Source organism: Aquarana catesbeiana, linkage group LG09, assembly GCF_042186555.1.
Source record: "Aquarana catesbeiana isolate 2022-GZ linkage group LG09, ASM4218655v1, whole genome shotgun sequence".
Taxonomy (NCBI): domain Eukaryota; kingdom Metazoa; phylum Chordata; class Amphibia; order Anura; family Ranidae; genus Aquarana; species Aquarana catesbeiana.
Window position 1 is genome coordinate 317,869,203 of NC_133332.1, and position 17,492 is coordinate 317,886,694.

Consider the following 17,492-nt stretch of genomic DNA (forward strand, 5'->3'; position numbering starts at 1 on the left):
TGGATCTCAACTAATTTAATCTCCTCTGTATCTGGTTGCTTTGGTGCTCAGCTACAAGTCTATGTGAAGACACGCGGGGTGACGGGGTTTTTGCACACTTCAGTTGCTTCATTGCTTACAAAGCTGTTACGTTAGAAGAGATGGCTGGAACATATTGAAGTCCTTGACTTGAGCAGTTTACTAAACGCTTCCGGCACTCGCATTGTTCTGGGTAAACATCTAGAGCTAAAAGCAAAAACACAAAATATAAGCAGAACAAAAATAAAAAAAACAACATTTATGGATAATCAAAAGCATAAACATATACTGTACTATATGAACAAGAGCTTCTGGACACCTGACCATGACACCTATGTGAGCTGGTTGGGCTTCCCATTAAAAAAACCATGGCCCTTAACATGGAGATGCCCCCCACCTTTTTCCCCATAACCATTCATATAGAGTTGCCCCCCCCTCCTTTTTACCCTATGACCATTAATATGAAGTTACCCCTCCCAACGACCATTAAAGCGGAGCTTCAGTCTGTTAAAAAAAAAAAAAAATGTAAAAAGTCACCAGCTACAAATACTATAGTTGCTGACTTTTAATATAAGGACACTTACCTGTCCAGGGATCCGGCAATGTCGGCACCCCGAGCCGATTCGTCAATTGGCTTTGGGTGCAGGCGCCGGCATTGTAAGTATAGGAAACCGGCAAAGAAGCCCTCAGGCTTCACAGCCAGTTTCCTACTGCGTATGCGCAAGTCACGCTGCGCTTTCTGAATGGTCCCGCCGTCTTCTGGGACCTGTGTGTGTCCCACAAGGCAGCGGGGGGAGGAAGGAGTAGAGGCCGGGAATGACGCAAGATCGCCGATTGGCAATCTTACCCAGGAAGTGGGAGCGGGTACCGGTCAAAACCAGGTACCCACTCCCCCCCCAAAAAAAGTGCCAAATGTTACAGTGGAGGGGGAGGTTGCAAACAAGTGGAGCACCGCCTCTTGGCTGACCCCTCCCCTAATGGCCATTAATATGGGGTTGCACCCCTCCACGGCCATTAATATGAAGTAGACTCCCCCATTGCCATTAAGATGGTGTTGCCCCCTCCATCCCCACATGGCCATTAATAAGGAGTAGTCCCCTCCCACCATAGCCATTAATATGAAGTTGCCCCTCTTGCAGCTATAACATACTCTACATTTCTGAGAAGGATTTCCACATGATTTTGGAAGGTGATATGGGAATTTGTGTCAATTTGTGTGGTCAGGTACTGATGTTGGATGAGAAGACCTGGATCAGATGTGTTGGGCACCAAAAAAAGACCAAAGGTGTTCAGTAGGGTTGAGGTCAGGGTTCTGTGCAGGACAACTGAGTTCCTCCACACCAAACAGGTCAACCCATGACTTTATGGAACTGGTCCAAACTGGTCAACCCATGTCTTTATGGAGCTGGTCCAAATAGGTCAACTCATGTATTTATTTATGGAGCTGATCCAAACTGGTCAACCTGTGTCTTTATGGAACTGGTCCAAACTGGTCAACCTGTGTCTTTATGGAACTGGTCCAAACTGGTTAACGCATGTCTTTATAGAGCTGATCCAAACAGGTCAACCCAGGTCTTTATGGAGCTAGTCCAAATAGGTCAACTCATGTCTTTATGGAGCTGATCCGAACTGGTCAACCTGTGTCTTTATGGAATTGGTCCAAACTGGTCAACCTGTGTCTTTATGGAACTGGTCCAAACTGGTCAACCTGTGTCTTTATGGAACTGGTCCAAACTGGTCAACCTGTGTCTTTATGGAACTGGTCCAAACTGGTTAACGCATGTCTTTATAGAGCTGATCCAAACAGGTCAACCCAGGTCTTTATGGAGCTGGTCCAAATAGGTCAACTCATGTCTTTATGGAGCTGATCCGAACTGGTCAACCTGTGTCTTTATGGAACTGGTCCAAACTGGTCAACCTGTGTCTTTATGGAACTGGTCCAAACTGGTTAACGCATGTCTTTATAGAGCTGATCCAAACAGGTCAACCCAGGTCTTTATGGAGCTAGTCCAAATAGGTCAACTCATGTCTTTATGGAGCTGATCCGAACTGGTCAACCTGTGTCTTTATGGAATTGGTCCAAACTGGTCAACCTGTGTCTTTATGGAACTGGTCCAAACTGGTCAACCTGTGTCTTTATGGAACTGGTCCAAACTGGTCAACCTGTGTCTTTATGGAACTGGTCCAAACTGGTTAACGCATGTCTTTATAGAGCTGATCCAAACAGGTCAACCCAGGTCTTTATGGAGCTGGTCCAAATAGGTCAACTCATGTCTTTATGGAGCTGATCCGAACTGGTCAACCTGTGTCTTTATGGAACTGGTCCAAACTGGTCAACCTGTGTCTTTATGGAACTGGTCCAAACTGGTTAACGCATGTCTTTATAGAGCTGATCCAAACAGGTCAACCCATGTCTTTATGGAGCTGATCCAAACTGGTCAACCCACATCTTTATGGAGCTGATCCAAACTGGTGAACCCATGTCTTTATGGAGCTGCTCCAAACTGGTGAACCCACGTCTGTATGAAGCTGGTTCAAACTGGTGAACCCACGTCTTTATAGAGCCGATCAAAACAGGTCAACCCATTAGTCAGCAAAATACTGAAACGCTAATGCCTATTTATTAAGCAGAATTCTGACTTACCGCATTCATAGTCGTGTGCCTCTTCCTCCTGAGTGGCCTGATTACTCCGCGAACTCTGAATGGTATCAAAGAGTTTCGGCCAACCACTGTTATCCACTGGGGATGAGAATTCATTATTATTATTAACACAGTCACCTTGGGGTTGATTTACAAAAACTGGAGAGGGCAAAATCGGGTGCAGCCCTGCAAAGAAACCAATCAGCTTCCAGGTTTTATTGTCAAAGCTTCATTGAACAAGCCGAAGTTAAAAGATGATTGGCTGCCATGCACAGCTGCACCAGATATTGCACTTATTAGTTTTAGTAAATCAACCCCATGGTGACCAGAACACATAAAACAGCTAAGACAGAGAGGTACACCCAATCACCAAAAATCTCATAGATTGGATCTGCCCTCCCCTTCTCCTTCCCATGGGGGGTATTTAAATATTTAAACCCAATCAGTAAAATCTCATAGAAGATTTTAACATGTTAATGCCATTTTAAAAGTCCCTTTTTTCCCTCTCTAAATTCTGAATAATAATTAAAAATTACTACATAATAATATTATCATTATAATTATTATTAACAACAACAACACATCGATACATAATATTAGCCCTGAATATAATAATCATAATAATAACAACAAAAATAAGAACAAAATAAGGCATATTATTAGCCCTGAATAGTCTTCTTCTTCATAATAATAATAATAATAATATTAATACTATTTAATAACAACAACTATTTAACTATTTAATAACACAACCCTATAATATTAATAACAAGGATAATAATAATAATAATAAATACAAAATGCATATTAATAGCCCTGAATATAATAATAACAAAAAGAAAATGATACATACAGTGCATCTGGAAAGTATTCAAAGTACATTATTTTCCTCAAAATTCTACAAATACCCCATAATGACAATGTGAAAGAAGTTTGTTTAAAATCTTTGCAAATTTATTAAAAATAAAAAAAGTAAAAAATCCCATGTACATAAGTATCACAGGCTCCTCCCATGTACATAAGTATCACAGGCTCCTCCCATGTACATAAGTATCACAGGCTCCTCCCATGTACATAAGTATCACAGACTCCTCCCATGTACATAAGTATCACAGGCTCCTCCCAAGTACATAAATAGCACAGACTCCTCCTATGTACATAAGTATCACAGGCTCCTCCCATGCACATAAGTATCACAGACTCCTCCCATGTACATAAGTATCACAGGCTCCTCCCATGTACATAAGTATCACAGACTCCTCCCATGTACATAAGTATCACAGGCTCCTCCCATGTACATAAGTATCACAGCCTTTGCCACGAGACTCAGAATTGAGCTCAGGTACATTTTGTTTCCACTGATCATCCTTGAGATGTTTCTACAACTTGGAGTCCACCTGTGGTAAATTCAGTTGATTGGACATGATTTGGAAAGGCACACCCCTGTCTATAGAAGGTCCCACAGGTAACAGTGCATGTCAGAGCACAAACCAAGCCATGTAGTCCAAGGAATTGTCTGTAGACCTCCGAGACAGGATTGTATGGAGGCACAGATCTGCACTGAAGGTCCCAATGAGCACAGTGGCCTCCATCATCAGTAAATGGAAGAAGTTTGGGACCACCAGGACTCTTCCTAGAGCGGGCCACCCGGCCAAACTGAGCAATCGGGGGAGAAGGGCCTTAGTCACGGAGGTGACCAAGAACCGGATGGTCACTCTGACAGAGCTCCAGCGTATATGGGCCTGTATGGTAGAGTAGCCAGACGGAAGCCACTCCTCAGTAAAAGGCACATGACAGCCCACCTGGAGTTTGCCAAAAGGCACCTGAAGGACTCTCAGACCATGAGGAACAAAATTCTCTGGTCTGATGAAACAAAGATTGAACTCTCTGGCCTGAATGGCAAGTGTCATGTCTGGAGGAAACCAGGCACCGCTCATCACCTGGCCAATACCATCCCTACAGTGAAGCATGGTGGTGGCAGCATCATGCTGTGGGGATCTTTTACAGTGGCAGGAACTTGGAGACTAGTCAGGATGGAGGGAAAGATGAATGCAGTAATGTACAGAGACATGCTTGATGAAAACCTCCTCCAGAGTGCTCTGGACTTCAGACAGGGGCGAAGGTTCATCTTCTAACAGGACAATGATCCTAAGCACACAGCCCAGATAACAAAGGAGTGGCTACAGAACAACTCTGTGAATGTCCTTCAGTGGCCCAGCCAGAGACCAGACTTAAACCCGATTGAACATCTCTGGAGAGATATAAGAATGGCTGTGCACCTGACGCTCCCCATCCAACCTGATGGAGCTTGAGAGGTCCTGCAAAGAAGAATGGGAGAAACTGCCCAAAAATAGGTGTGCCAAGCTTGTAGAATCATACTCAAAAAGACTGGAGGCTGTAATTGGTGCCAAAGGAGCTTCACCAAAGTATTGAGCAAAGTCTGTGATACTTCTGTACATGGGAGGAGTCTGTGATACTTCTGTACATGGGAGGAGCCTGTGATATTTATGTACATGGGAGGAGCCTGTGATACTTATGTACAAGGGAGGAGCCTGTGATACTTATGTACAAGGGAGGAGCCTGTGATACTTATGTACAAGGGAGGAGCCTGTGATACTTATGTACAAGGGAGGAGCCTGTGATACTTATGTACATGGGAGGAGCCTGTGATATGTACATGGGAGGAGCCTGTGATACTTCTGTACATGGGAGGAGCCTGTGATACTTATGTACATGGGAGGAGCCTGTGATACTTATGTACATGGGAGGAGCCTGTGATACTTATGTACATGGGAGGAGCCTGTGATACTTATGTACATGGGAGGAGCCTGTGATATGTACATGGGAGGAGCCTGTGATACTTATGTACATGGGAGGAGCCTGTGATATGTACATGGGAGGAGCCTGTGATACTTGTGTACATGGGAGGAGCCTGTGATACTTCTGTACATGGGAGGAGCCTGTGATATGTACATGGGAGGAGCCTGTGATACTTATGTACATGGGAGGAGCCTGTGATATGTACATGGGAGGAGCCTGTGATACTTATGTACATGGGAGGAGGCTGTGATACTTATGTATATGGGAGGAGCCTGTGATACTTATGTACATGGGAGGAGCCTGTGATACTTATTTACATGGGATTTTTTTTTTTTAATTCGCAAAAATTTCAAACAAACTTTTTTCACGTTGTCATTATGGGGGGGGATTGTTTGTATAGTTTTGAGGAAAATAATGAATAACATCATTTTTGGAATAAGGGTGTAACATACCAAAATGTGGAAAAGTGCTGTGAATACTTTCCGGATGCAATGTAATATTAGCCCTGAAAATAATAATCATAATAATAATAATAATAACAACAAGAAAATGATACATATTATTAGCCCTGATTATAAATTAAAAAAAAAAAAAACACACAACAAGAGAATGATACATATTATTATGATTGTTGTTGTTATTATTATAATATGTATCATTCTCTTTGTTAGTTTTTTTTAAATTATCATAATCATGGCTAATTATATGTATTATTTTGTAGAATAATAATGTTATTATTATATTCAGGGCTATTCTGTATTATTTTCTTGTTGTTATTATAATAACACCAACAGTCATAATAATTTTAATAGCAACAAGAAAATAATACATATTAGCCCTGAATATAATAATAACATTATTAATATTATTATTATACAAAATGATACATATTATTAGCCCCGACTATAATAAAAAAAAATAAAACAAGAGAATTATGCATATTGTAATAATAACATGTATCATTCTCTTGTTGTTTTATTTTTTTTTTAAATTATAATCAGGGCTAATAATATGTATCATTTTGTATAATAATAATAATGATGGTATTATTATATTCAGGGCTAATATGTATTATTTTCTTGTTAATATTATTATGATTGTAGTTATTATAATAACAACAAGAAAATAATATATATTAGCCCTGAATATAAGAATAACATTATTATTCTACAAAATGATACATATTATTAGCCCTGAATATAATTGAAAAAAATAAAACAACAAGAGAATGATACATGTTATTAGCCCTGAATATAATAATAATAATAATAATAATAATAATAATAATAATAATAATAATACCTAAGTGAGTATAAAGAAAGCATCCATTAAACCACAACACATTCCATTTAATTGAGATGATAAGATACGAGAGAAATGTACATTTTCTGAGGCAGAAATCGGTAAGTACGGGGAGGTCGTGATCTGCAGTCCATTATACATTTCCTGATTGTATAAACAGAGATGTTGTGCATTGATGTTACATCACATCCATTCCTCCACCTCCACGTCTCCTCTCTGTCTGCCTCCAGGTTTTCAAGTTTTGCTTATCTAAGATTGAATATGTGCCATATTTCTCTAGCAGTCAACAGATCTTCCTCAATAGCCTATATATATTTTCTTGTTTTTCATCTTTATTCCACATGCATCTTTTGCAGCCACTTCACGGCATTTCTCAGGGTTGGGTTTTCTGGTGGTGACAACGGTGGGAGGACCACGCCTGTCTAACGTGGCTTGTGGTCTCTCTATTGGGAGGCCCGTGTGACAACTCAGGAGCACAACTGGGACACAGGGATAGAGCGTTGTCACCCAATAACAGGACCAGCCCCCCGGAACAAGGGACCTTCTTGGCAGGTGTTGCATTCGAAACAGCTCACCACTTCTACCGAGTCATTTACTGCTATACTGTGAACAGCCTGTACTTCCGCTTTTCAGATCTAGGCTCCATGCACACTGGAGCTCATAAACGGCCGTTCTGAACGGCCAGTCAGGAAAGGGGGTGGGGACGAGCGAGCGTCCCCCCCCCCCTCCTGAACCGTACCAGGCCGCATGCCCTCAACATGGGGGTAGGTGCTTCGAGGCGGGGGGGGGGGGGCGCTGTGCCCCCCACCCCAAAGCACCTTGTCCCCATGTTGATGAGGACAAGAGCCTCTTCCCGACAACCCTGGCCGATGGTTGTCGGGGTCTGCGGGCAGAAGGCTTATCGGAATCTGGCTCCCCACCCTATGTGAATGAGTATGAAGTACATCGCACCCCTACCCATTCACCTGGGGGAAAAAGTGTCAAAAATAAAACACACTACACAGGTTTTTAAAGTAGTTTATTAGTCAGGTCCAGGGGTCTCTTCCGACTTCGGGGGTCTCGTCTTTCTTCTCCGCGCTCTCCGGCCTCTTCTCTCGGTCTCCGGTTCTTCTGCAGCTCTCTGGTTCTTTTTCCGGGCTCCTCCGCTATCTGCTCTTTTGCTAGCGGTGGCCCGGTTTTCTCTGTCGTCTTCTTCCCTCCGGTCTTCTTCCGATGTTGACACGACGCTCTCTCCCGCTGTAATGCCGGGTGAGCGGTGCGCAACGACTTATATTGGCATGGGGTGTGGTCACCGGGTGATGTAATCCGGTGACCCCACCCCTTATAACGTCACATTCCTATCATGCACCGGGACTGTGACGTTGTAAGGGGCGGGGTCACTGGATGACATCACCCGGTGACCACGCCCCACAGCGGGAGAGAGCGCCGTGTCAACGTCGGAAGAAGACCGGAGGGAAGAAGACGACAGAGAAGACCGGGCCACCGCTAGCAAAAGAGCGGCAAAAGAGCAGAAGATAGCGGAGGAGCCCGGCAGAAGAAACGGAGAGCGGGAGAAGAACCGGAGAGCGGCAGAAGAACCGGAGAGCGGGAGAAGAGGCCGGAGAGCGGCAGAAGAACCGGAGAGCGGCAGAAGAACCGGAGAGCGGCAGAAGAAGGAAGAGACCCCCGAAGTCGGAAGAGACCCCCGGACCTGACTAATAAACTACTTTAAAAACCTGTGTAGTATGGTTTATTTTTGACACTTTTTTTTCCCCAGGTGAATGGGTAGGGGTGCGATGTACCCCATACTCATTCACATAGAGTGGGGGGCCAGGATCTGGGGGGCCTCCTTATTAAAGGGGGCTCCCAGATTCCAATAAGCCTCCCGCCCGCAGGCCCCTGACAACCAACGGCTAGGGTTGTCGAGAAGAGGCCCTTGTCCTCAACAACATGGGGACAAGGTGCTTTGAGGTGGGGGGGGCGCAGCGCCCCCCCTGCCCCTCAGCACCTACCCCCATGTTGAGGGCATGCGGCCTGGTACGGTTCAGGAGGGGGGGGGCGCTCGCTCGTTCCCCACCCCCTTTCCTGACCGGCCGGGCTGCATGCTCGGATAAGGGTTTGGTATGGATTTCGGTGGGGCCCCCACGCCGTTTTTTTCGGCGAAAGGGGTTCCCCTTAAAATACATACCAGACCGAAGGGCCTGGTATTGTCTGAGGGGGGGGAACCCCACGCCAATTTTTTTTTCTTCATTTTGGCGAGGGTTCCCCTTCATCCTCAGCACACAAGTCGCACCGCAAGTCGGATCATGATTGATCCGACTTGCAGTGCGACTTCTATTCAAATCAATGGGCTCCCATAGGGAACCATCAGGGCTGGACTGGGACAAAAATTTGGCCCTGGACTTCACCCAGACTGGCCCACTTTGACAGGTCTCTCCCATGCCGGCTTGCCACCCAAGCCCCCCCCCCCCCACTAGCTATTAGCCTTTTACATTATTTCTCTTATAGGCAGTATCAGTGGGGAAGCTAGACATTATTTCACCTGGGGCAAAGAATCAGTTTGGCGCCCCCCCCCCCCCAATGGAACAAGATTAGGCAGGAAAGTGAGGCCGCCCTCCTTCCAGATCGTATGATGAGCTTCTAAGTGTTGACTCCTGAGCATCATGTCTGTATTCAGGCGCGCTGCATAACTAGCCAGGGAGAGGAGGTGAGCACTGCGGGGGGGGGGGGGGACAGAGGACTGGAGGGAGGCAGCGGTCCACTGTCACTGAAATCGGCCCACTGAGCCATCGGCCCACCGGGAAACTCCCTGTAGTCCCGATGGCCAGTACATGCCTGGGAACCATTGATTTTGAATAGAGGCAGGGAAACGCCGAACGAGGCTTAACGCTCTTTTTTACAGCGTCAACCCTCGTTTAACACCTTTTACCGGTGTCCGGCGTTTCCAGCACTGCTCTTGAACGCGAATTTCTGGCCTTCAGAAAAAAGCCCATAAACTCCACTGCTCATTAAAGCTAAAAAAAAAAAAAACGTCCATGTGTGCTATGGACACATAGGCCAACATAGAGTGGAGTTTATGGGCTTTTAAAAAAAAAAAAAAAAAAACGCCCAAACTCCAATAAACTGCAGTTTATCAGCTCCAGTGTGCGTGGAGCCCTATTCACGAGTTAGAAAACTTTTTTTATTGTTTTTTTTTTTTTTTTTTACTGAAGCTGCAGATTTAAAAAAGATGGAATACGAATCGTCACGACTATGTTAAAGCCTCCTGAGAGAGGTTAGTGGTTTGCTTTACACCTCCTTTAAATTCAGCCGGTACAGTTTATGGCTAATGCGCCCCTCCCCCCCTCCGGAATGAATCCGTGTTTCTTAATGCAGATGGCGCATTATCAAACCGAAACAATTTATCCATCGACATGAAATATCACCTTTATTGCCGCTCGTAAATCCTCGGCAAGTGGTGCCGGCTCATGGCTCATGTAATGTACTTGTTGTGTAATTTCCTTTCCAGCCCATTTAGGCCGAAACTATTTTAAGCATTTTTTTTTTTTTTTTTTTGCCGACATCCCATAAAGCCTGGTGTTTATATTACGGCCAAATGGAAAAAAAAAAAAAAAAAAAGTCCCGAAAGATACTGAAAAATGATGATTAGTGGATGCGAACGGGGCGTGCGGTCACCCCGCAGGAATGCCGAACATCTGAAAAGAGCATCTTATCAACTCTCCCTAAAAGATCGAACGTTATCCAGGTGATTTCGGCACTGCTGACCGAGAGAATTTCATTATCTGCTAAACTGGAAGGGGAAAAAAAAAAAAAACTTCCCCTATTGATTTTTTTTTAAAAATCATTCGGTTTGCACAGATAGCAGCCAAAAATTTAAAAAAATGTAATAACTCATTAAAAAGATCAAATAAAATGGGGTTTTGCTGCAAAGATTTCCCTGGTGTTACCTTTTTCTGCCACTAGATGTCCTCAGGTCTGATGACCACCATCAACCATCAACCCACTTTCTCCGAGTCCATGTAATCCCGGACGAGGCCCCAACCTGTGACTGGACAGTGAAAGGAGAAGCAGCACAGTGATCAGCTCATCTTTCAGTCACTCTGCTCCATTCGGCATGCTTCTGAACTGGTTGGCTTCTTGTGCTGCTTCTTCCTCTCATCACTTTAGCCCTGCTGCCCAGGGGACTGCAAAAAGCTGATACCAGGTCACATTCTGATGACCACCTTCATCCAACCCACTTTCTCCGAGTCCATGTAATCCCGGACGAGGCCACAACCTGTGACTAGACAGTGAAAAGAAAAGCAGCACAGTGAACAGTTAATCTATCAGTCACTCTGCTCCATTCGGCATGCTTCTGAACTTGTTGGCTTCTTGTGCTGCTTCTTCCTCTCACCACGTCAGCCCTGCTGTACAGGGGACTGAAAAAGGCTGATACCAGGTCACATTCTAATGACCACCATCATTCAACCCGCTTTCTCTGAGTCCATGTAATCCCAGACAAAGCTCAAAACTGTGACTGGACAGTGAAAGGAGAAGCAGCACAGCGATCAGCTCGTCTTTCAGTCACTCTGCTCCATTCAGCATGCTTCTGAACTGGTTGGCTTCTTGTGCTGCTTCTTCCTCTCACCACGTCATCCCTGCTGTACAGGGGACTGATCAAGGCTGATACCAGGTCACATTCTGATGACCACCTTCATTCAACCCACTTTCTGAGTCCATGTAATCCCGGACAAAGCCCCAACCTGTGACTGTACAGTGAAAGGAGAAGCAGCACAGTGAACAGCTCATCTTTCAGTCACTCTGCTCCATTCAGCATGCTTCTGAACTGGTTGGCTTCTTGCGCTGCTTCTTCCTCTCACCACGTCAGCCCTGCTGTCCAGGGGAATTCTGATCACCACCATCATTCAACCCACCTTCTCCAAATCCATGTAATCCCAGACGAAACCCCAACTTGTGACTGGACAGTGAAGGGAGAAGCGGCACAGTTAATAGCTCATCTTTCAGTCACTCTGCTCCATTCAGCATGCTTCTGAACTGGTAGGCTTCTTGTGCTGCTTCTTCCTCTCACCACTTCAGCCCTGCTGTACAGGGGACTGCAAAAGGGCTGATACCAGGTCACATTCAGGTACTTTAACTGCTTGCATTTAAAAAAGAAAAAAAAGAAAATACCTTTAAATTATGTAAAAATGAGCACAGAACTATTTTCAGGATTAGAAAGTTACTGAACCCACTACAGAACCTGTGACTGGACAGTGAAAGGAGAAGCAGCACAGCGATCAGCTCGTCTTTCAGTCACTCTGCTCCATTCAGCATGCTTCTGAACTGGTTGGCTTCTTGTGCTGCTTCTTCCTCTCACCACGTCATCCCTGCTGTACAGGGGACTGATAAAGGCTGACACCAGGTCACATTCTGACGACCACCATCATTCAACCCGCTTTCTGAGTCCATGTAATCCCGGACGAGGCCCCAACCTGTGACTAGACAGTGAAAGGAAAAGCAGCATAGTGAACAGTTAATCTTTCAGTCACTCTGCTCCATTCGGCATGCTTCTGAACTTGTTGGCTTCTTGTGCTGCTTCTTCCTCTCACCACTTCAGCCCTGCTGTACAGGGGACTGATAAAGGCTGATACCAGGTCACATTCTGATGACCACCATCATTCAACCCACTTTCTCTGAGTCCATGTAATCCCGGACGAGGCCCCAACCTGTGACTGGACAGTGAAAGGAGAAGCAGCACAGCGAACGGCTCGTCTTTCAGTCACTCTGCTCCATTCGGCATGCTTCTGAACTGGTTGTCTTCTTGTGCTGCTCCCCCCGTGCTCGCCTTTTCTTGATTTTCAGGGCTCCCTCACACTTGCTTTTAGCCCCTGAAAAGCGATCTACTTTCTTGCAACCCGCAGGTCTCAATGGGTCCCTGAATAACAAATTAAATCTCACAAAAATGCAATATAACTGCAAAAGTAAAAAATTGTGGTGGCTGCATTAGTTTTCTTTGTTCGATTTTTTTATTTCCTTCTCTATTTTTAAAATAGGAGGGAGGTTCTATACCCGTCCCTTCCACTTACTCCATACCAAACTCACACTATACAATGGAAAATAGCAACTAGTAAAAACGAATGTTGTGTTAGTTGCCTTTGTTTGCTGTAGGAGCATTTGGTGGCAGTTTTGGGTTATTACTACCACTGGTTTACTTAGGTGATTCCGTATCTCCCTCGTTCTCCCCCCTCCTGTTTAGGGCTAGTTAGTTCAGTCCCATCTCTTCCATGTTCCCTCAGTCAGTGTTGGTACTTCCCGGAGATAGGTAGGTCGTCAATGTACTGTATGAAGCGGCACTGGAGACAGGAGAGTCCGGAGTTCCCCTTTAATTTCATAGATTTGATTTTGGAGCTCTGACAGTAGACTGAACCTTCCATAGAGAACGACGTTTTGTTCCCGTAATCTGGGAGACAATTTCAGTGCAATGGAGGATTCTCATCTTCTACAAATGAAAATAAAATCGATCTCAAGGCCAGGGAATCGCTCATGTGAGACGGACGCATTTAAAGTGCATCGGCTCCCGAGAATGTCATGGGGTGCGAGGAGACCGAAAAATACACTCAGTACGATTGGAAGAAAATAACAATCGCTTACATTAGATGTCTATGAGAGTCCATAGAAAACAGACAGGAGCTCATACAAGGCAAGGGACTGATCTGAGGACTGAAGTGCATGTATTAGGGACTGATCTGAGGACTGAAGTGCATGTATTGAGGACTGATCTGAGGACTGAAGTGCATGTATTGAGGACTGATCTGAGGACTGAAGTGCATGTATTGAGGACTGATCTGAGGACTGAAGTGCATGTATTGGGGACTGATCCGAGGACTGAAGTGCATGTATTAGGGACTGATCTGAGGACTGAAGTGCATGTATTGGGGACTGATCTGAGGACTGAAGTGCATGTATTGGGGACTGATCTGAGGACTGAAGTGCATGTATTGGGGACTGATCCGAGGACTGAAGTGCATGTATTGAGGACTGATCTGAGGACTGAAGTGCATGTATTAGGGACTGATCCAAGGACTGAAGTGCATGTATTGAGGACTGATCTGAGGACTGAAGTGCATGTATTGGGGACTGATCCGAGGACTGAAGTGCATGTATTAGGGACTGATCTGAGGACTGAAGTGCATGTATTGGGGACTGATCTGAGGACTGAAGTGCATGTATTGGGGACTGATCCGAGGACTGAAGTGCATGTATTAGGGACTGATCTGAGGACTGAAGTGCATGTATTGGGGACTGATCCAAGGACTGAAGTGCATGTATTAGGGACTGATCTGAGGACAGAAGTGCATGTATTAGGGACTGATCCAAGGACTGAAGTGCATGTATTAGGGACTGATCTGAGGACAGAAGTGCATGTATTGGGGACTGATCTGAGGACAGAAGTGCATGTATTGGGGACTGATCTGAGGACAGAAGTGCATGCATTGGGGACTGATCTGAGGACTGAAGTGCATGTATTGGGGACTGATCTGAGGACTGAAGTGCATGCATTGGGGACTGATCTGAGGACTGAAGTGCATGTATTGGGGACTGATCCGAGGACAGAAGTGCATGTATGGGGGACTGATCTGAGGACTGAAGTGCATGTATTGGGGACTGATCTAAGGACAGAAGTGCATGTATAGGAACTGATCTGAGGACTGAAGTGCATGTATTAGGGACTGATCTGAGTATTAGTATCAGGTTAGTATTAGCAAAAGAATGGAAAAACATCCTCCGAATTGAACTCATCCAAAGTAAAACTTGGATGATTCCAACTTCTGTGTCCTTTTGAATAGTTGAGCTGCCTGTGGATTCTGTCAGGTCAGCAAGTGGCCATACTGTCCACACAGACCAGGTTTAGGAGGTACGTCATTACATATGAAACAGAACACAACTGCTGCTATCCAAACTAATAATAACACAGTAATCAAAGAAATCTCTAAAGACGGTCTTTATGGACGGTGTGAAGGTTCCAGCTCATGACCACCTCAGTGTTTTATCCAGTGTTGCGTTGTAGGACAATCCCTTAAAGACTTTATGATGTATTCTAAGAGGGCCTCAATATTGATGTATGAATAAATGTTCTAAATACCGTACCAAGGTCTACCAATCCATACAAACTATAAAATTGAGATAGTTGAAGTAAAACATTTCTGGACCTACCACAATTGTCCTCATCGGCACCATTGGCGCAATCCTTGTCTCCGTTGCAGTGCAGAAGTTGGGGCAAACACACCGAGAGATTCCCACACGGGAACTGACCCAGGGGACAAATACCACTGTCCAGGTTTGAGGGGATCATTAGAGAATCTGGAAAACAACAAGAGTAGTAGATGAAGATTGGAGTATTTAAAGTAGCCACAGATCCAGAGTAATGCGTCCCTCACAAGTATAAAAATGTCTAATGAGGTTTTACCGGGATCACTGCAGGTGGCACCAAAGGTGCTGTACAAAATCGCACAAGAAGGGTCTGGAAATCAGTATTTTTCATTTTTAAAAGAGATCATCTGGTGCAGCCATTCTCAACCAGGGTTCCATGGTACCCAAGGTTTCCCCAGAGGTTGCTAGGGGTTCCTTGGCTGCTTGACCCCCTCAACTGATGGTGGCTGCATGGTTCCAGAGCCCAACACCACCTTCAGAGCCTGCAGCATGAACCCAATCATCTTTATTAGCTGTCTGCAAGGGTGGCATTCTGATCACCACTGTAAAGGAAGCATACTTCCCACTGACCCCCAAGGGAATTCATTTTAGCAGGGTTTTCCTGAGATCTGAGAGTTATTTCAAGAGCTCCTAGTGATATGAAGATCTATATAGAGGAATCAGGACCTCCTTCCTCCTGCTGGTGACCCCTCTAGTGATATAAAGATCTATAAAGAGGAATCAGGACCTCCTTTCTCCTGCCGGTGATCTCTCTAGTGATATAAAGATCTATATAGAGAAATCAGGACCTCCTTCCTCCCGCTGGTGATCCCTCTAGTGATATAAAGATCTATATATAGGAATCAGGACCTTCACCCTCCTGCTGGTGATCCCTCTAGTGATATAAAGATCTATATAGAGGAATCAGGACCTCCTTCCTCCTGCTGGTGACCCCTCTAGTGATATAAAGATCTATATAGAGGAATCAGGACCTCCTTCCTCCTGCTGGTGATCCCTCTAGTGATATAAAGATCTATATAGAGGAATCAGGACCTCCTTCCTCCGGCTGGTGATCCCTCTAGTGATATAATGATTTATATAGAGGAATCAGGACCTCCTTCCACCTGTTGGAGACCCTTCTCATGATATAAAGATGTATATAGAGGGATCAGGAACTCCTTCCTCCTGCTGGTGATCCCTCTAGTGATTTGAAGATCTATATAGAAGAATCAGGACCTCCTTCCTCCTGTTGGTGATCCCTCTAGTGATATAACGATCTATATAGAGGAATCAGGACCTCCTTCCACCTGTTGGAGACCCCTCTAGTGATTTGAAGATCTATATAGAGGAATCAGGACCTCCTTCCTCCTGCTGGTGATCCCTCTAGTGATTTGAAGATCTATATAGAAGATTCAGGACCTCCTTTCTCCTGCTGGTGATCCCTCTAGTGATATAACGATCTATATAGAGGAATCAGGACCTCCTTCCTCCCACTGGTGATCCTTCTAGTGATATAAAGATCTATATAGAGGAATCAGGACCTCCTTCCACCTGTTGGAGACCCCTCTAGTGATTTGAAGATCTATATAGAGGAATCAGGACCTCCTTCCTCCTGCTGGTGATCCCTGTAGTGATATAAAGATCTATATAGAGGAATTGGGACCTTTTTCCTCCTGGTGACCCCTCTAGTGATATAAAGATCTATATAGAGGAATCAGGACCTCCTGCTGGTGATCCCCCTACTGATATAAAGACCAATATAGGGGAACAAGGACCTCCCTCCTTTGCTGATGATCTGTCTAGTGATAACAAGATCTATATAAAGCAGTCATTCTCAACCAGGGTTCTGTGGAACCCTAGGGTTCCTCCAGAGGTTGCTAAGGGTTCCTTGAGCTGTGGCTTATTGGCTTTTATAATTCTGAGATAAATGCCACTTGGCAGGGCCAGCTGCATGACACTAACGATCTTTTTAGCTAGCTGTAAGGGTGGTATGCTAGAACACCAGTGTAATGCGGGCTTTCTTTCCACTACCCACCAAGGTAAAGGGCATTTTTCCCACTGACCACCAATGAGTTGGTTTTAGCAGGAGTCTACTGAGTCCTGAAAATTATTTCAAGGGTTCTTTTGGGTAAAAAAAAAAAGGTTGAGAAAGGCTGATCTAGAACAATGCACGTTTCCATCCCTTGTTGCTTTTGCTATGGAGGCAACACCCATGACATGTCATAAGAATACTTTCCTTAAAGTATGTGGTTAACTGAAGAGTTATGGAGAGCTAAGCTCATCACTGTGCTACTTCTCCTGCACTGTCCAGTCACGGCCTGGGGGGGCTTGTCCGGGACATCCTGTGCTCAGAGAAAGTGGGTTGAATGATGGTGGTCATCAGACCGAGGACATCCATTGGCAGAAAAGAGTATTGCCAAGGAATTCTTCACAGCAAATGATGGTTTTGTTGTCTTATCTTTTAATGGGCTATTCATTTTTTGTTTGGATTTTTTTACTGAAGATGTTCTACATTAAATTGTGAACAAAAACGAATACATTTCAGTCTACTGAATACGTAAAT

The 17,492-nt window shown here is 44.8% G+C and overlaps 1 protein-coding gene across 2 annotated transcripts in view; it reads right to left on the reverse strand.

Moving 5' to 3' along the window:
• The window catches only part of LOC141108812 (relaxin receptor 1-like), a 155,165-nt gene that overhangs the window by 55,813 nt on the left and 81,860 nt on the right, over window positions 1-17,492 (reverse strand). For both annotated transcript variants that reach the window (XM_073600764.1, XM_073600765.1), the window contains exons 2-4: window positions 14,954-15,100; window positions 2,663-2,758; window positions 120-225 (exon numbers count right to left, since the gene is read on the reverse strand). In XM_073600764.1, coding sequence (XP_073456865.1) covers window positions 120-225; window positions 2,663-2,758; window positions 14,954-15,100 — 349 coding nt within the window. The remainder of the gene's footprint in view (window positions 1-119; window positions 226-2,662; window positions 2,759-14,953; window positions 15,101-17,492) is intronic.